Below are 20,936 nucleotides of genomic sequence, written 5' to 3' on the forward strand. Positions count from 1 at the left end.
CATTTTAGGTATACACAAAGGTATGCACACACCTTTCAAATCAGCGTTATGACACAGCAAACCATTATTCAAAATTTTTCATCATACAACTTTGAGATAGCTGAAGTCTCAGTGCCATCCTGAAGGAAAAGGAGGAACTTAATTTTCCTATACCTATATTCAATCTGCATTCTTTTTTTTTTTTTTTTTTTTCCACTGAAGATATTCAAGGAAAAACAAAAAACAGTTAAAATTTGGCAGGGAAAGAATTCTCTTTCATTTTGAGCAGCATAGGTACTTATTTGCATTTTCCAGGGTCGGGGGGAATAAGTACCCCCAAAATTCTTGATCTATATTCAGACATGGACAAGTTTAAAACAGACTGACACATGCAAATGAGCTCTGGCATATACATGAGAAAACAAAATGATTAATAATCTTTCTCTTCCAGAGATAAAATTGAAACTGTTCTAAAAATTCTGTCTTTCTAATTACCACTACTTCTCTTACCATAAAACACAACAGAATAAGTACAAATACTAATTTCACTTTCTCCTTCCACTCTCACCACTGCTCTTTCTCCTTAACTAATAACAGCAGTGGCTGTGTCCTAATATCATAACAGCTGTTTTCCACTATGTATTGCCCCTATTTCCATCATTCTTAGATATCAAGTCTCCCTTTCTTCTGTAATTACATCCCTTGAAATAGTTCCAGAAAATGTGGTTGCAAATTGAAGCTTGCTAAGAGGCAGATTGCTTCAGTACCATTAATCCACCACACAAAACGCAAATTTCCTTTTATTTGAATTTTGAGATAATCCTGAATGGATTCTGGGATGGGAGGGGCGGAAGCATTTGAAACATCACAGATTTCTTTATTGTCATGTATGAGTGAAACTTGTTTGCTCCATGTTTAAGGAGCAGAAACAACTTCTGAAGTTACCATCTAGTCTGAACTCTTACTGAAGGTCCACCCTGACACCAGAATCTAGGAGTCCCAACTTCACAGACTTCTGTTTCAACACTGATCAGGGGAATGGAAAAGGGAATAAATAAAAAGTTCACTTAAAAGGAATTATGATTAATATCAATCTTCATGGCATTTTATGAATATACTTAACACTTCAGGAGTTATTACACTGGACAATACCTGAAAGTTCACGTGCAGTTAGACATCAGGAACTTCCAGAATGTACATTGTACAGGAATATTCTGACCTCAAGCATGCATTTACATGCTCTAGCAGCTGAGTAAAATATGCAAGAGTGAGCCAATTTTTTCTTAATGCAAAATACATTATTTTTTCCTAAAACACTGTTTGATTTATGGTTCAACAGAAATCTGTTTGGGAGGTGGGGCATTGATCTATCACAGAGTAATTTGACAGATTGCTGGAATTAGTGTATTCAAAGGCTTGCTCCCTTTCAGGTGGCCCTTCTCTACCTTAAAATGAGCAGAACAGATTTTATTTGCCCATTATAACCTCAAGGTTTACACACACGTGTAAGTAAAGTCTACACAGGTAGTATGTGCACGAAAACCGCAGAAACGACCTGGAAATCTCACCCTGTGCCACTCGTCCCCAGATAAGACAAACACATTCCTGTTGTATTATACGAAAATCTTTCTTTCTGTCTACAAACCTGCAGCCAGACTTTGAGCTGCCACTGCTTTCTGCAAAGGCCTTTTCCCTTGTCAACACTTTGGACTGTCAGTCACTACTTGTCACTTACTACAATGCCCCCATTATCCAGCTCTTACACAGTGCTCTCAAAGGAACTTCAGGGTGTTTTATAAAGCATGTCAATATTGCTATTGGTCTTTTATGACTGTGAAAATCAGGCACAGAGTGCTTTTCAGTAAAAAAACATAAAATTGAAAAACACCATGGAAAATGGGGGGGTTTTTTTGGGAAGGCATATTATTCTATTACACAGAAATGTGTAAAATAGAACTCCTCCAACTTTTCATCAAGGCAAAACACTTTTACTGACACAGGCATTTAAAATGTTATGAAATCATGAAAATGAAAATGTCATTTAAAACTACCTGAAGACCAAAGCCAGACACGAAGGCAGAGATTACTCTGGCAGGACATTTTACTGCATATGATACTCACCCTTCAGGACCAACACAGCCTTCCCATTGAACACTGCACACAGTTGAAGATGCAATCTCGAATGCCTGTCTGCCCTGCCTCAAGTGTCACTTCTCCATGTCTACAAAAGCCAAAACTCAACAGCTCACTTGGAAAGGAGCCACCAAACAGAATTTCCATACTGCGCTTTCCAGCAAGCTTTAGGAAAATCTGCTTCCTAACTGCCTGTTGTCTGAATCAACCCGAATTTGGTTAATTAGTAGGCATGACATAAAGGACATCTTTGGATGGGGCCACAGACAAGTATCTCTCAATGTGTATTTCCTGTTGGTAAAAAAAATATTAACACTACTGTAAAATCCCAAACACTAGTTAAATGTTATATTGCCTAGGGTCAAAAATAAGCATCTCCAACTATTTTCAAGAAAAGTAAGAGCCTAAAAATGAAAAATCCTGCTGTACAAGAAGGCTGTGAATAGTCTATGTGAAATACTGATACAAATAGTCTTAAAACCAGTTTTATAGTATGTGAGGCTATTTTTTGCAAGGTTGTTAAGAACTGCATTTAAAAAACCCATAAGATATTTGCATTATTCTAGACTACTGGGGAAAAAAAAGCCTCATTTCAAAATGAACACAGAAAGTGAGGAATAACTTACACCTTATTATAGACAAAAGGAAACTTACCTAAAGGAACCATCCAGATTTGCCCTATGAATGAAACTCAGTTTTGCGTCAGCCCAGTAAAGTTTCTGCTCGTCGAGATCTATCGTGAGTCCATTTGGCCAATAAATATCAGAATCAACAATTATCTTCCGCATGCTGCTGTCCATCCCTGCCCGTTCTATTCGGGGTGTTTCACCCCAGTCAGTCCAGTACATGTATCTGAAAGAGACATACACAAATTAAGCCACAAGACACGCCGGGATAGCAGCTCTTTGCAAAGCCTGTAGTGGTACAAACATACAGCAGTGTACAGACACCAGTGTTTACTCCCAAAACTTTAGCATACTTATTAAAGCAAATCAAACCCCAGGCCCACAGGGCACAAAAGAAGTCCTTCATTAAATCATCTCACAAGTTTTGCCTCTGCATAATGTATTTACCATTCTTTTCCAATGCTGGGCAGTATGTGATTGTCATAAGCATTTACAACTGAGTACCATCCTTGTGTGGCCAGTTATTATAGTTAATATCCTAAATCACATTCTGAAGCAACTAATTACCTATCCAAGCAGGCAATGGCCACAGCTTAACATCCTTTTGCAAATCTAGAGAGAAAAAAATGAATAAAATCCAGTGTCCTGAAGTTTGCTTCTGTCAGTAAATAAATCATGACTCCATGAAGACTTAGAAAGACATGAAATTTTTGGATGTGTTTCCCCATTCTCATCCATGTCCCAGTTTCCCTGTCACTCCACCTATAGGCAATTTAAGTAGCCAGAACAGACATTAACAGCATGCATCAACTGGAAAGGACCAGGTCAAAGTGTGGCAAATCACACAACATTTGCATGAAAAGCTGAGACTGTGCAGTTACAAGAGAAATGGTCTGGTTGGAAGAGGACAGCCAGTCCACAGCTGGTAAACATTGCCCAGCATCACATACCCAGCTTGCAAGTTCCACATGCAAACACAACACAGCCAATTCCTAGCACAGCTGCCCCAGGCCAGTCAGAGAAGTGATACTGTTTTCCCAGTGCCTTCACAGCCATTTGGGGCATGGGTCTATATCAGGAAGCCTTTGCCCTGAGTAAGGCCTCAAAGAAAACCAGGTATCTGTGCACTGGACCCATCACCTCCCCAGGTTCCTTGAGCTGTATTAGATCAACAGGAGCATCAGATGGGCATCAGCTGGGCAAGCACACTGAGCTGCGTCAAAGCTGAGTCCTCCTAGCACTGGAGCTCCAGAAAAACATGGTAAAGAGACATCTATTCAGTCTTGCACAATGCTTAGCCAGATGTTTCATAACCTGGATTATCCCAGACCCTCAGCTCCCCTGAAGAAGACAGCACTCGCTATGCAATCACAGGAGAAACCATGAAGGAAGTAAATGAGTGTGGACTGTGAAAACACACTTATACACAAAAGCTTCATGCTTTATTTTATGAAAGAGAATGCTGTCCACTTCAGGGATGATGTGGGGACTACATTTGTAATTGCTGTCATGTTTCTCTGCAGGGCAGTCTCCCTTCGCTGCCCAAGATCCTCCTACAAACTGCAGAGGCTCTGTAGCTGCTTTACCTGCAGCTGGAACCATCATTTCAGCCAAGGAGGAACAGGCAACTCTACAGTTATCCCCAGCAAGTGTCCCTCACAACACACTTAACCTTAAAGTGCTCTGATCTCCAGGTACATCCTACACCCCAATTTAAGCGGATCTAAAGTGCTGTTCCAGGGGCCTGTGTTCCCAGAGGCAGTTCCAGGGCAGTCACAGCACCTACTTAGACCACTCTGATCATAGCAGCATCTATAATCATGAGCAGTTTACCCCACTGAAGAGGGGAATATAGATAACCATAGAGATAGAGACAGACAGAAATTGCTCACTTGTATCACAACACACACACACCTGAGTGTGAGGGTAAAACAAGTTTTCTAGTTGAAATAAAAAAGCTTCCTTGCAGGTGAGTCTTCAGGTTTCTGAGACAGCTCACATTAGAGTGGCTGAGGCAGAATCATGTCCCCAGATGCCTTCCCAAAGCTTCCTCAGCTCCAGCAACCAGGACAGACTGCTCCTGAAGAAGCAGCAGCAGTAGCTGAGAGCTGCCCCAGTTCACAGGACAACCTATGAATGTAAATTGCCACTCATTTTGGTTTTCCTTAACAAGTCAGGCTGTAATTTGTGGCAACTCAGACTGTGTAGGGAAGCAGCTATTGACAAACAACTAAAGACAGAGAAAAGCAGGCAAAAAAAAAAACCTGCCTGCACAACCAGTTGCCGAATCACACTGTGACACTGATATGGCCAAATACTCATTTTTGGTCAGGTCAAATCAGTTCTTTGATCCAGCTCATCTGCACTAGCTTGCACCACCTGCATCCAACTCTACACAAATAAAGACAGACAAAAGATGAACTGTTGAATGAAGAAAAACATGGCTATTAGAAGTGACTTTGGGCCATATCATGTGGCCATTGAAATGTATGAGTGCAGACTAAAAAGGAGCTTAGACCAAAATGAAAAATCCCATTTAAGTTACCTAAAAGAAAAAACAATGGAGACAAAACCAGCTAAGTCCTATTAAACCTTTAAAGCAGGTTAAAAGGATGAACAAACATCCCCTAAAATATCATGGAACAAAATTCCTCTCCTCAAGCTTCCCATTAAAATTGCAGCCTGCACTGAAGCTCAATGCATTCAGATGAAGGGGAAAAAAATATAAATTTGTAAACCAAAGGGCCCTCATGGCTTTTCTATGATATTAAAGGAGCTCCAGGTAAAGAGCCCTTTTCCCAAAAAATACTGTTGTTTAATTTCATAGGTGATGTGTATTTACTCGTGGCCTCACAGAGACTTCTGTACAAAAGTAGTACTTTCAAATTCACACAAAAATTTGTCACAGGAAAATTACATCTCTACATTTCAGCTCATTACCAGGCACTAAGCTCAATATTATTCAAAGGTTTAACACTACATGGTATTAGCAAAGTAACTGCACCAAAAATGAAGGGTTAGCAGGATGAAGATGCACTTAGACAACATGGAGAACACTCTAAATGCAGCAGCCTTCTTTCAAAGCACTTCTCTCTCAGCTGGACTTTTTTAAAGCAACATACCCTGTCACCACCTTGTCCTGACTACAGGGTGTCTCTGCCACCTCGCAAGTATCGTAAAGCTGATCTTCTCGGTGAACTTTTCAGAGTGTACTGAGTCTCTGCATTAATCAAACACCTAAAGAGGTAAAAGTTTCCTTCCCTCTGTGTGCTCCACAGAATCCCCGTGGTCCACCATGGGAGTGCATGCCAAGCCATGGAAAGGCAAATACAATTTTTGCCTCCATTTAACCCCCTCTCCTTTCCAAAGAGGTTTCCATCCTTTCATCAGGCAGCAGGTGCTGAATTGCCATGAATTCTAGGAAATTTGCTCTGGTTTGGGGATCTCTCAGCACATCAAGACTGTGAATGGGGAGTCTGGAAATCAATGTACGAAGAGATCAGCTGCTCCTGCAGCAGGACTGCTCTTCTCTGGTCTAAGTGAGCCCATTTAAAACCATACCACTGCCAAATGCAGCACTCCTTCTCTGGTGCCCACCCTTGGTGCTGATGTTAGCATTCTACAAGGAAACAAAATTAAAAAACCCAAAACCTTTCAGTTACCTTAGCAAATGATTTGCCTGAGCAATGTTCCCCCACCAGTGGTGCTTAAACAGAGGAGGCAAATACAGGCAGCAACCAGCCAGCTGAAGCTGCCTGTGAAACTTGCCCAGAGAAAGAGGCATTTCTCATCAACTCCCCCTAGGCAAGTCTCAGTCTCTCACCTTTGACTCTGCAATTAGCTAGGGCAGTCCTTCTCATCCCTCTTCTTCTACCCTTCTCTAGCCTAACATCTAGGCTCTTTTGACATTTTTTTGGCAGCACAAGGCACAACACAGCACTGGACATGAGATTGTAACAGGTCATAAAATGTCATGTTTTAACTCCAATGCCTGAGAGGGATTTTCAAGAATGCATAGTGTCAAGTCTTCCTGGTTTTTTTGCCCTCTTCTATTTTGAGTGACAAAGCTAGCTCAAACCAAGTTAAAAATACAGTGTCCTGGCTGAAACACAGAGTGACCTGAAGACAGAAATTTTTTTGCACAAGTTATAAATCCTAGAGAAAAGAAACATCCGTGGTTATTACGGAAAGAATGGCACAAGCTTAGCTAAACCAGCACTGCAAACTTAACTGGAACAGTAACAAGAGAAAATTTTGGGGCAAGGGGAAAGCTTCCTTGATATGATTTGTGATGAAGAGAAAAACAAAGGCTAACTACCCATGAAATAACCCATAGATCTTGTTAAAAATACTAGTCTCCTGTCAAAATTTCTGAAATCTGCTTGCACTAGCTGGTTCATCAGAGAAAGAGCAATACAGGAAAAAACAGTGGAGAAATTAAAGATTTTAATAATGTCCTGACGTCACCATTATGCTTCATGGCTTGCATCTTCCAAATGCCTCCAGTATACAGGATCAATTCTTACACAAAAAACAGACACTCTTGATTGGAGCTTTAAGGACAGGGGGAGAACATGGCAAAAAGCTCCAAGTGGCTTCTCAGAGAAAGAAACCAGTCTGCATGTCTTAACAGTTTATCAGTTTATATGAAGGAACTGATTTGATTAATCCTGATTTAAATTAACTGTAATTCAGAGCCTGGAGTGATAACTGACATATCATTTCTGTAGATGGAAATAAAAAAGGGCTCTCCTAAATTTATTTTTTAAAGAATGCTCAAGAGTCCACATCTCTTATTGGCCTCAACAAAAAAAATAAGCACTTTCAAACAGTCAAGACATCACCAGTGTTTCTGGGACAAATGACAGTTCAAGACTGGCCTTTTTGTTTTTCAAATAGAACCTATTTTGCTGCTGCCCAACACATTAACAATCCCTATCATTTTCATTTCACCATTTAAAAAAAAAAAATGGGTATTTAGCCCAGATAACATTTCAGAAAAATAAGTAGACTAAGCAAAGAATCTCAGGCTGGTACTACCTGTGCTATTATGCCTCCCAGTTTTTGAAGCCCGTTGAAATGATGCACATTGAATGATAATGAAGATCCTAAGGCAAGCATTTGGGTAGTTGTTTGGTTGATTTTGTTGGCGGTGGTGGTGTTTTTAAATGTAAATTACAGAGTTTAAAATATCCCTGAGCCAGGGCACACCATAAGAATTGTAAGAAACTAAAAATATCAAAACCAGTATCTTTGTACACCTTAGATCAATCACATTTCAGGACTGAGATCTGGTATCTGAGGAGTTTTATATCCTGCTTGCACTGCAATAGGTCAATAAAAGTCTAACAGCACTGAGGCTGTAAAAGAAAATGAAAACATGACTTCCTAAAGAGCTAATGAAAGAAAAAAAAAAAGCCCTTGTGAGCAAAATTCATTGCTAAGCAGCTATCACAAATCAACACTCTTTAAAATAATGTAATCAAGCAGCACTACAGAAGCTCTGAACAAAAAGCAGACCTTGGACAAACTTGTGGGTGACTTGATTTAGTTCTTCAGAGATGCTTAAGTGTCTTCCCCCATTACTGGTTTTTAACCCTAACTCCAGACTTTCAAGGCAGAAAGGAAGTAGGGGCAAGGTGAAAAAGAGACTATCAAATAATAATTTCACAGCACTTGCACCAATTCTGTCCCTAAACTGAACTGCACCTTGCTACACCAAAGAAACCGGCTGGAACAAAGCAGAACAAAAGACAAAGCTCCACCAAAGATAGGATGTAAATGTACACTTCCTTCTGAACACACAGCCACTATCAGTCCATCCAGTCCAACAGCCAGAAGTACCAGACCCAAGAGGGCACATAAAATTCAGTTCCTGCTCTGTATGTAAGCACAGCAGCTGCAAACTTCGCTACCAAGCTTTCTAGTCAGAACTTAATTAAATGCAATTCAACTGCAGTCAACAAGTCACTGGGTTTTGGCATATAAATTACCACATTGAATCAGGGCTTAAATGGTGCTTCCTGTCATCAGAATAGGACTGAAAACCACCTTTCAAAAATAAACAGATTTTGAAGTTGGCAAACTGCACCCCAGTGGGGCTTTTTGTTGGCTTTGTTTTTGGGGTTTTGTTTTGGGGTTTTTTTTGGTTGGTTGGTTGGTTGGTTGGCTTTCTTTCCCCTGCTTAACTCATTTTAAAATTCCAGGTGCAGAAGCAAAACCAGGATGAAGACCATATTTCCCCTCAGTTTTAGAGCTGCAGGTCATTTCTTATTTCCTGATGCTTCATGTCTCTCGTCATCATTTTTGCAAAGATTTGAAATCAGGGCTGTGCCCTCCAAGAGCAGCCAATCAGCCATGTGAGCTGGAAGGTATCACAGACATAATAAAAAGCAGCCAATGCTGCCCAAACACTTTTTCCATCTCCCAAAATGCAGTACAGTTGCCAAACCTTACATAACCTGCTTACACAAAAGGGGCCAGTTGTACAGATGATATAAATCAGTTCAAACCTCTCCAATTTCAACAACGTTCTCAAACTTATACAAGCCCATGGCACAAAACAGGAGTTTACAGGAAATTGCTATGAAGTTTAGATTCCTGCACATTTAAAATTTACTTCCCCCATCCCACCTTTAAAGCTACAAAAACTCCACAGTGAAATTAAATAGCCCCAACTGTTTACAGAAGAAAAGAATGTCTATCTCGCAGAGCATTAAGCTGCAAATTACTTACTCAAATTACCTTTTTTCCCCCCTTTTTTTCAAGCACTGAATTTTGAGACCTGGATGTTCTCGACAAAATCATTACATCAAACCCAAAAATATGCCACAGCAGGTAATCATTACAACTAATCACATTGTATTCAAAGATGTGTACAAAGCAAACAGAACCCTTGAGAACCAGCCTTCTCCACTACAGTTTTCCTACAAGGTATTTTATTCTAATTTATTATTTTAAAATATATATATTACAGACATATAGTATAGTATACTATTGGCAGCTGAGAACAAAGAAGAAAGACAACTGCCTGTCAACTAATGGATGCTCAAGTATTATTGAAGTGCTTGCAAGAAAAGCCCTCATCTTTACCTGCTCACCCATATGGAAAAGGAGTACAACATCCTAGTGATCTCTCAAAGCTAAACAAGCTGACATTCAATACAGTTTCAAGAGCCCCTTAAAAAGGTTACAAGACAGTGTGAAGCTGAAAAATCCTTGGAGGAAAGGACTCAAGATTTCCAAAAACATTCACCTGCTAAAGGGGGGCAGCAGTAAGGAGACACTTGCAACACTACTGGGGGGTGTTGCACATGCTTTGCAGGTTATGCACTTTCCCCTCTAAAAGCACATTCTAGCACATTTGTATGCAAAAGCTACAGAAAACAGAAAACTCACACGGCCAGGTTCTGAGTATCTCTGAGGCTGGAGATTCCACAACCTCTCTGGGCCACCTGTTCCTGTGATTCATCACCCTCACCAGAAGTTGGGGGTTTTTTTCATTTAAACAGAATTTTCTCTACTTTAGTTTGTGCTTGTTGCCTCTAGTCCTTTCCCTGGATACCACTGAGAAGAGTCCAGCTCCATCTTTACTCCTTCAGACACACTGACAAGATCCCCTGAGCCTTCTGTTGTCCAGGGCGAACAATCCCAACTCAATTGGCCTTGTCTTCTATGATGGATGATCTGGTCCCTTAATGATCTCTGTGGCCCTTGGATCGGCTCACACCAGCATGTCCATGTCTCTCTCGTGCTGAGGAGCCCAGAGTTGGGCACAGTACTTCAAGGGTCGTTTCACCAGCACTCAGTAGAGAGGGAGGTTCTTGATCTGATGGCAGCATTCCTCCTGATGAAGCCCAGGAGTGCTGTTGGCTTTCTTGACAGCAAGGGCATATTGCTGCCTCATATTCAGTCCATTGACCCCAGGTCCCCTTCTTCTTTCACAAAATGTGAGTTATTTTAGGAAAGGGAAAAACAGTTCAAATCTCACTACGTTCAACCCATTTTAAGACACACTGCAGACACTCAAAATTCAGGGTATCCTCGTATCAAAAAGTGCAGAATGAACTGCTGAAACTTTCCATCAGCTTGTGAACATGACTTAACTACACCTACCTGAAGTTAAAGCTAGATTTCCTTCCTCTCTCCATAAGGAACACTGCATTACAACGTATCAGGACAGTCCAAAAAATTGTATCTACACATTGTACTGACTTAATGGAAGAGGGGTGCAGCAAACGTATTGAACAAGAGTAATCCAACTGTGCAAGTCAGGTGCTCTGTTATGCACAGATCTCACAGCTGCTCTTAACATTTCGCTCAAACCAACACATTTTATGTTTCACTGTGCTGATGTGCTTTAACTCAATGTTTGGGGAAAAGTACACTCCAACTACAGACACGAGTTTGTCAAGGCACGCAACCTAAGCACGTTCATTTGCATGCTTGCAATTTTAAACTCAATAACAAACAAAACCCTATGAACACCTTCAGCAGGTGGAAAAATTCTTATTTCAGCTTATACTAATGTTTAATTTTATACTAAAAAAAAAAAAAAAAACCAGAAACATGTTTTGAGTTAAACCAAAGCAACCCATTCATGACAAACAGAACTGTGCCAGTCCAGCCAGACCAACACACTGTATATGCCATAATCTCGACTTTGTGCAGCTATAAAATGCACCCATTAAGTCATCTAATCAAAGAGCTTCCATCACCTCTTTGGTCCCAGAGCATTCCTGACTTCACTCAAGAAACCACTGCAACACACACTGGCACTGTGACAACTAAAGCCATCCTGTTGTTCCTTCTGTTCCCTCAAGAAATGGTGCAGGAATTTAGAAGATAAGAATACAATTCCCAAACTACTTAATAAGACTAAATGTGTACAGGGCAAAGAAGTATCAGTCTCCAGGGCTCAAGATAGGAGGAATCACAGAATCTGCAGCAAAAGAAGAGTGCTAACAGGGGAGGGGGCTAAATGGGCTTATTAAGGAAGTTTACACATTTCCACCCCTTTCCCATGCAATTTTGGGGGGTAGGGGAGAAATAAATCACTTTTCCCATCATCTCTGAACAGGCAGGTCTGCTCTCAAATGAAGCAGAAGGTCTTTGAACAATATGATCTTCAGTCATATCTATGAGCAGGAAAAGGGAGAAATAAGCAAAAGACACTAATGACCTATTTAAAGAAAGGCTATCACCATCAAGGACACTCATCTGAAAATGAGAATAAATAACAATTCCCACAAAAGCTTCAAGTTTCTTATGCATGAGACTATTTGCAGCTATTGCTGCAAATATACAGCTATTTGGAGTGACAACATATCAAAAGCTTTCCAAGTCCCAGAAATTACAGCCATATCAAGATACTGGATATGACTCTGAACCAATTTTGCAGTTGAGTACTTCTCTTTCTTTTTAAGATAATAATTGTGCTACTCATATATTACAGAGTTTCAAATAACTAACCAAAAGCTTCAAAATAATTTTATACTTGCAATTAATAACTAACTAGAAGCACACAGGATATAAACTAATCTCTAGTTTTCAGGCAGCAACAAGCATGTTTCACTCAAAACCCGAGCATCTTCTGCATTTTAAGCAAGTAGCCATGAGTTAGAGTCTCCAAAAAGCAGTCTTTACTCAAAGGACGTTTCTTGCTTTTTTTCCCCACCACTTCCAACAGCCACAAGTTTTTCTTCAGTATTCCCTCTCAACTGTTCCAAAGGAGATTAGACCAGAAGATACACTGTTTAAAAGATGTCATCATTCATGCTTATTTCTACCAAAAGGCTCAGTCTACTGCAGCTCATACAGATCCCAATAATTTCAAGACAGCAGGCCAATATGTGTAACCTTAAGTACCTGCCACGCTGCTGTGAGGGACCAAGGTCCAGGTGAATCATCAGTAAACACCACTGCAGTTTTAAGTGCTGATACAAACACAGCTGTGAGTTAGAACAGCTACAGCTCTGCTTCACGGTTCTGCTCTGATGCTGAGGAAACACTGGATTAACAACTAAGCATGTCTGAGGCTTTTAATTTTAGACTCTAAACTGAAAGCTTTCTAATTGTGATAGCTGTTCCTTCTACACCCATTTCTTAATATCCCATTTGGGGCATTTGTCATCTAATCCTTTCTTCAGTGCCAAATATACTTTAGGTGAATGACAACCACTGCTTGCAGATTTCGGCTGATTTACCATAAGCAACCTGAGGCAATGGCTAAGCCGGGCTATGGCACACACTCCCTTAATGCTGTTGACAACATGATTAGACTTGTTTTAATCTCTAAACTAATAGCCATTCTGAGGAATGCCAAAACAGATGATTTATTTTTAGTACTCCATAATTTTTTTATTATTGCTGTATTCTAATTTGTATCTTATTTCCTTCCCCGGAAGCCTTTGCAATTCCAAAAGGGGAAGATTGCTTCATAAACGAAGTCAGCTTCTGTGGTGGTCCACTGGTACTGGCACTGCCTCTGCCCAACAGACCCACACCACGCCATTTTCAAGAACTAGAATGAGGGAGGGAGTGTAGAGAGAGGTTTACAGCTTTCCTTCAGTCAGTCAAACCAGTTCAAAGGTCCTTATCCTCTTTCACAAGCACCATTTCTACAGACCCCACCGGAGTTAGCAGGCCAGCTCAGGTATGGCAAATTCAACAACCTCAGGGACCACACCAAGTGATGACTGCAGTTATACCCGCACCAAAAAACCCAAAAGACAGCACAACTTTTATTAAGGTAAGCAATTTTTATCTTTCCTTGAAATAATCATTTCACAGACATTTCACAGATGTCTCATTTACCTCTTTGTGCTTCAGCAAATGGAGGGGGCAGAAATTTCTCAAGCATTATTGTCTTCTGAACAAGCCAAGCTATAGAAAATACAGCCTGAACTTGGATAGTAAGCTCACTCCAGAAGGTAACACAGCAGCCATCACACAAGTAGGAACAAACTGAAGATTTATATTAACCAAAGTCAATATCCCTAATACATTGTAGACTTTAATAATGTGAACTTAAGCACTTAGTGAAAATCAGATATGAGGATTATGGATATGCTAGAGATGCTCAGAACCAGAGCCCTGTGTTACATGGAGAAGGTAGCAAGCCTTAAGATTTTTATGTTGTAGACCTAATGACCCTTGTCAACACACATTCTAGGGTGTTCAGATCTAAGACTTTCCCTACAGGACTGAGAATTAACTCATTTGTTTTGGCTACTCATTCATGCATTCTTCTGAAAATTTCTTTTCAGGAAACTGAAGTTTGCTTGCCATGACATGTGATAAAAACTTGTTTTTCAAATACATTCCTCCTTCTTCAGACAATGTCCATGATACTTAAGTTTTCTGCATTGCAGGGAATTTGAGCTACCTCTTTTATCTGGGCTCAAGTAAAATCTTTACATACAAAAAATTCAGTTTTGTTAGAAGTCACTATCCTGAAAACATGGAAATACATACACAAAGGCTGCAAATTCAAAGTTAATAACACCAACACTATTGAATCCCCCATCAGCCATCTACCTATCAAGAACGTATATAAATGCTAATGTTCTCTGAAACAATACCAAGAATTTTAGCCTAATGTCCACCACTACTATAAATTCAGCTTCACATGACCCACAGCAGGACTGGGATCTAAATGTTCAAAACAAAGCATCAGCAAATTTACAGAAAAATATTTTGTACACTCCTCTGTCTTCTTAGTTTATTCTTCATTTCAGGGAAGAATAATTGGATTATCACATATTCTGCTTCATTTAATTCCTAGAATATACAGTGGGTACAGCAAAAAAGTCTTAGTGTGTATGGGAAAGAATGATGTTACATATCAAGCTGACTCCTGTTAATTAGGATACTCTTTCAGAGCATCAGAAGACCCTGTACAATTAATGATTTTCACTAGCTCTGGGAAGAAGAGAGACCCACAGATAAGCTTTAAGTGTCTCACAGCTTGCCTTAGAAAAGGGAAATTTTAGGAATGCACTGAATGATCATTTGGGGAGAGGGATCTCTCTTTTTGAGTCATAACCTTGAGACTGAAGAAGGAAGATAGGCTGAGTGTGCAAAAGATGAGGCTCTCTTTAAAAATGTCACTAAACCACCATCATCTGACTTACTGCTTAGGAAGCCCATCAGAACATCTGAAAAATCATACTCCTGAATGTCAGCTGGAAATCACAGAAAAACAGGCTTCAAAAGGAAACTCCAGACATCAACTAGCCCATGTCCTAAGGCTTGGTCATTACACTTCTGATGTTCCTGACAGATGATCACTGTATACTCAATATGCTCTCTATTCTCTCAAATTAGTGTATGTCTTGAAGAATTGCACTCAAAATGGAATAAAACCTACTCATTAAGCAAACACCACTCTGGGCATAACACCCCACTGCAAACACCACCACACAAAGTCCTCCATCCGCATCTGCAGAACAGCCTTACTAAAGCTGAAAGACGAGAGAAGGTGTCACCATTCGGCACAGCGACATGTTATTTCCTCAACAGAAGGAAATTAGATATGCTTGACTTGGAGCATTCTAGACAAACCCATGTTTGGGTACTAATAGTATCAGCTAAGCATTTGCAAACTGCTTATTTGTCCCATTTTGCTTCTGGAAACTGAAGCTGATTAATGAAGTTTTCTTCCTCGTTTTCCAAGCTTCCCACCCACACTTCTCTAGTAGAAGCTGCTAAAAGGACAAAATCACATCTATGGGAATTCTTCCAAACTGAAAGCAAATGACTAGCCACTGACAGATTGCCTCAACCAGTTTTAAGAATCCTAGTATGAGACTCATCAGATCTCATGATCCAGAAAAAAAACCCATAAACTTACTTAGGTGCTCTGATCTAATCTAATTTTAGCACAAATTCTTACCCTTCTGATAGCTGTAGTAACTGTATTAGCCACCTGATTTTAAAAACTTATCTAAAAAAAGGCAAATAGAAAGGTATTAAGTGGTTCTTTTCTCCTACTGTCCCCCACTTTTCTTCCGCTGAGAATACCTGGAACAAGGAACAACTGGTTCTATGGGAGCTCAACCCCAGAGCCTGCTGTGCCAAAATCAAATGTCATGATCACTATTTCACAGATGCACCCAGGAAATATTTCAGAACTACCAGGTGAAATGAAGGGGTTGTAAAAGCAAACCTGAATGTTTTATTCCACAAATATATGTGATGCCTGATTCTTTAAATTTTCTTTTAAGTTTAATATATTAGTTATTTGGGCAACCCTGTCTTTGATTCAACACTTAAAGAAACAGTCAAAAGGCAAGGAACTGCATCCACTTAGGAGAAGTCAGTGGCATTGGCATTTCATGCAAAGTGCCATACTACTCTCTGTAATCCATCTCACCGTGAAATACTCAATTTAACATCATATTCTCTCTACATCTAATTAACCAACATTAATTAATTCTGCATAGATTACTTGCTGTCAGGATATAACAGCATACCTGTTAACTTATTTAAAACACCTCTACACAACAATTTGCTGTGGGAAGAATTCCTTTCACCTAAAGGCATCTGTAGGGAAGGCAGGATTAAGAGGATAAGGATGCCTCTGGAAAAGTCCTTTGGCCCAAAGTCACTCCACTTCCCCTTTTATTGGTAATGGCGGTACCTTTCCAAACATTACCTGAAGGGTACAGGCAGCTCCAGCATTTGGTATGTCAATAAAACGGAGGGTTTTGTTTCTTTGGGTACACACAGTTTCATTTAGCATTTGTACACCCTTTATGTATTAATCATAAATGTACCTGTAACTCCTCATGTTCATCTGGGAAGCCTTATGCAGGAAACACTGCAAAAATAACTGGACAAAGTTCCAGTCTGTGGCATGGAAGGTGCTCACACTGTGATCTTAAGTTGCCCTCTGTTGCTTAGTTTCCATTTCTGCTTCTCATACACCTGAAGCAGGTAGTTTCTCAAGAAACTGTCCATCTCTCAGAGCAGGATAAGCCACCAAACACTTTATTTTTATGGTTTATACTAAGCTCTTGCATTAACTCAGCATCACTTTACAAAGAGGCCAGACTCAGTGAAAATATCAGTCAATGACATTTTCCTACAGGTGAGAAACCTACCCAAATATACCCTAGAGGAAGGTAAAGTGATCTCTGAGAAAGTGTGAAAATGGCACATCAGTGGCACAGTGGATCTGTGCACACAAGAGAAATGCACCTCAGTTCTCTTTCCTCATTTTCACAGGGGTCCATCTAACACAGAATATATTTAGTCATCACTGCAATGAATGCCAGGCCCAAAGGACACAACACCAGCACTGCTTGTGCACAGAGAGAGCAAACAGCACACATGAAACAGTGGGGAGGACTGAAGAGGGAGGGAGGAACCATACACATATGCAAGCATTTTCAAGAGCACTAGAAGTGACACATTCAGCCTGTACTCTTATTACTTCCTAACATGTCACCTTACACCACTGAGAATCCACAGTTTCACCTGGATTCTTTTCCTTGCTGGCACAAACATTATTATTCAACATCATCACTTAAAAATATCCTGATTTTGTTTACCACAGCATAGCAAGTGAGAATTCCTGTTTCAACGCATGCAGATTTGCATATGTTGCTGTCTACATTAGACATCACATATAAAAGCAAAGTTAACTTACCAGACAAGATAATTGAGAAAATCATAATAATAATAATAATAAAATGCTTGGAAAATTAATTACTTTTCCAAAGTGCAATGGGATAAGCCAGGTAATTATACTGGTTGAATATTTGGCTTGGCACCTAAGAACAGCTGTATTGTTCTTTTTGGCTCAAGGTCTGGGCTGCCATTTCTTGCCACAAAATATTTAAGCTCAAACATATGTTCAGTTACAGATCTTTAGAAAAGTACCTCGGGAAAATGTAAAATGAAACAAAAGGCTATGCGTTCTTTTTCTTTTCAGAACTAAAATCTCAACGTAAATCACCACCATGTCCATTTAAGCCAAATTAATATTTACCCGTGAGCCGGATCCAAAGCTATTGCCCTGGGCTGATCAAGGTCTTGCCAGAAGAGGACTTTTCTAGATGTTCCATTGAGATTAGCTACTTCTATCCTATTGGTTTCTGAATCCGTCCAATAAAGTTTTTTCCCAATCCAATCACATGCCAGGCCATCCGGGGAAACCAGACCAGAAATGATGACATTCTGCACCACATTCCCAGTTTGGTTAATGTAAGTTTGCTTGATGGCTTCTTCACTCACATCTGTCCAGAAAACGATGCCTTGTGAATACTGGAAGTCAACCGCAGCAGCATCCTCTAAACCACTGACCACCACAGTGGACTCCAGCTTCGTGCCTCCAGCGTCCACGAGCCGGACATCCCGCCGGTTGGCAAAGAGCAGAAAGGGAGACGCTACAGGAGAAAAAAATGAAAACATGTTAGCATTACAGGCATCTACAGATGTTAAAGAGCTGACCATGTATGTAGGTGGCACAGGAGGATTTCTTTTCCCAGACCAGCAGGGCAGGGAGTACCGAAGAAGTGTCACATAGGAGAAAAATGCGCAGTGTCCAAAAATCTCTTCCTTCCCTATGTCAGACAGAGGTGTAAAAGAGAGATGGAAGAGCAGGACCAATTCTTTGTCTATAGAATATGAATAGCATCTTCCACATAGTTAAGAGTTCAAACCAAGACCTTTCAATAACACTTTCAACAACACCTTCTGCCTGTTGTTCTAACAACAGACAAATTAGAACAAATTAAAGTCTTCATGGTTTAAAAGCTGGGTTCAACCAGTTGAGTTAGTAACAACACACAGAAAGCAAGCCCTGATGCCTTTTAGTAGCAGGCTAGTAGCACCAGATACAACACCTTGAAATGCTCCTACCAAGCACCCTCCCAAACAGCAAACACTTGTGACAGAGTTTCAGAACTACCGTCTTCTCTCCCACACAATAGCAAAAGAGAAATTCAAGACAGAGTTTGAAGGCAGACATGATGTAGATTGTGGAAGTTTGTGGAGATTGATGTTAGCTGAAAGAGGCAGCCAGAGCCAAAAGACAAAGGTTTCCCAGCTTCCCCAATCCACCCAATTTTTCTAACTCAAGCAGTAGCTGCTGTAGTTCTATACCAGTCACCTCCTGACTTCCAGCTTCATGTGCAATCATTTCCCCTGACGTGCTGCCTCCAATGTACAGTCAGCAAAGGTCCAATCATTTGCCACTCAACTCAAGGAACAACACACAGAATAGAGCAGCATATATTACATCTCCTGTGGCTTCCAGCCTGCCATATAAACACCTTTAGTTTTAAATTCATGTTACTGTATGCAACATGTAAGAGTTGCTTCTTGATATTGTCTTTCAGATTCAATTCCTCCTGCAGTTTTTTAAAAAAGAAGACAGTTTACACAGTGTCTGAACTGCAGGTCTGCAATGCTGGCAGCCCTGTCAGATGCTATTGCCTTTCTCGTGAATTCTGGCTGTGGGCACACTCTTACTGAAGAGTGTGTGCCACTGCACATCCTTGACAACTGCTAACATGTTTACATGCAGGCCAAAAACCTCAGTCAGAATATACAAGTCAACTTCAGATGACCTCAAAAATATGCATAAAAATTCGGAGTTTTTATTGTTATTCTCCACGGTCTTTTTTTTCCCCCCAAGTCAGGAAAGAGATTGCTTTATTTTCCTTTTTGAAGGAATAGTATGCTGATGTAATAAGAAAAATTTACATCACCTGGTTATTTTAGTGAGGGTCTTGGAGAGCAAAGAGAAGCAATTGTTATCATTAATGTTTCACTGAAAATATAGTATCTTTGTTCTCTATAATATTTAACTCAAGAAAGTTTATACAGCTTGAGGAGAATTACTTTTGAAGAAACAAAGTTTCAGCATCCCTCCTATTTCATTTCCTAGCTTGCCAAGTCCTCCTCTCAGTCATCTTCAAAAACACTAGGAATAGTATCAGGAAAGCCCGACAGGTTAGTTATTGCAAACAGACAAAAAAATGTCTAGAATACCAAAGTGCTTGTTTTCTTCTCTGCAACTCATTGGCTCCCCATAGCCACGTCTGTTTTAAGTGGCACTGCATCAAACCATTTGAACACTTGGGAAGTTTCATGTTAGCAGGCTCTAAGTCACAAATTTCGGGCAAAGACCTCCTCAAGTTATGCACACTGCCTCACAAAACCAGCCCCACATCCAGTCAAAGAATAAAGCTGTAAAAAGCCTATGTAGAAATTTTAAAAAAATATTGTCCAAAAAACATGTTTAGAGCAACATGAATAGATGTATTTTCATCAAGACATTTCCATGCTGAAGGCATTAATAATGCTACTACAAAGGAAAAATGAACTTGAAATATCAAGTCCCATCAACAGCAGAGGAACTCAACAGCTTCTTAACTAAAGATCAGACATGAAAAATGTCTAATCCAATCAGTATCAACATTATCCCAGCTCCCCATCCCTTTCAACGGATTTCTTCCCCACTGATGTACACAGTAGGGCAGCAGCATGCAGATAACACATTAACCACCGTGTTCTCTGTCACTTCTGTGCCTCAGAGTCATCCTGATTGAAGTGCAGCCGCATTGTGCTGGCCATGAGCACCCAGCAGGGAAATCACATCGCCCTGCTTGCAACTGTGTTAGAACTTCACTGCAAACTGATTGATGATTGAAGATGGCCAGGCTTTATCCCCTTTAAGAATGAGGAAGTATTCCACTTCCTTTAGAAAAAGGCAAAAAGAGAAGGCAGAACTCTGATTCTGAAAACTGTGTTCACTTCTCTGCTCCTCCCCACCAGCCTATTTTTTGATTCCAAATTTTTTTAAAAAATGGTTACAGAGCCCTTTTAGAGCAATACTGGTTGGAAAAACAAACAAACAAACAAGGAAAAGAAAAAAACTCTAACAAAAAACAGTGATCAAAAGAACTGCTTCTCTACACTAATTCTTGCCTGGAATGCTGCTGAAGAAACCTCATGTCTGTCATATAAATGAAAGAAGTAAAGCAAAAGTCAGTAAAGCAATTAAGTACTCTGCTTCCACCATCTTGTATTTATAACTTCAGATCAGAATGTGATGGCTCACGAGCAGGCAAAGTTAGTTCTGGTAACTCTACAGCTTCCACTAAATACAACTTCCAAGATGTCCCAAGAAAAGTTCACAGAACTTTTCAAATTTTCAACACTCTCAGTTAGTAAGCAGTAAATCTG

The 20,936-nt window shown here is 40.1% G+C and overlaps 1 protein-coding gene across 2 annotated transcripts in view; it reads right to left on the reverse strand.

The window, feature by feature from the left end:
• The window catches only part of LRP5 (LDL receptor related protein 5), a 135,652-nt gene that overhangs the window by 85,292 nt on the left and 29,424 nt on the right, over positions 1 to 20,936 (reverse strand). The window contains exons 2-3 of one of the 2 annotated variants that reach the window (XM_032113562.1): positions 17,734 to 18,130; positions 2,767 to 2,964 (exon numbers count right to left, since the gene is read on the reverse strand). In XM_032113562.1, the coding sequence (XP_031969453.1) occupies positions 2,767 to 2,964; positions 17,734 to 18,130 (595 nt within the window). Of the gene's footprint in view, positions 1 to 2,766; positions 2,965 to 17,733; positions 18,131 to 20,936 lie in introns of those variants that run through there. The other variant, XM_032113563.1, reaches the window with a different exon arrangement.

Source organism: Corvus moneduloides, chromosome 6 (assembly GCF_009650955.1).
Source record: "Corvus moneduloides isolate bCorMon1 chromosome 6, bCorMon1.pri, whole genome shotgun sequence".
Classification (NCBI taxonomy): Eukaryota; Metazoa; Chordata; class Aves; order Passeriformes; family Corvidae; genus Corvus; species Corvus moneduloides.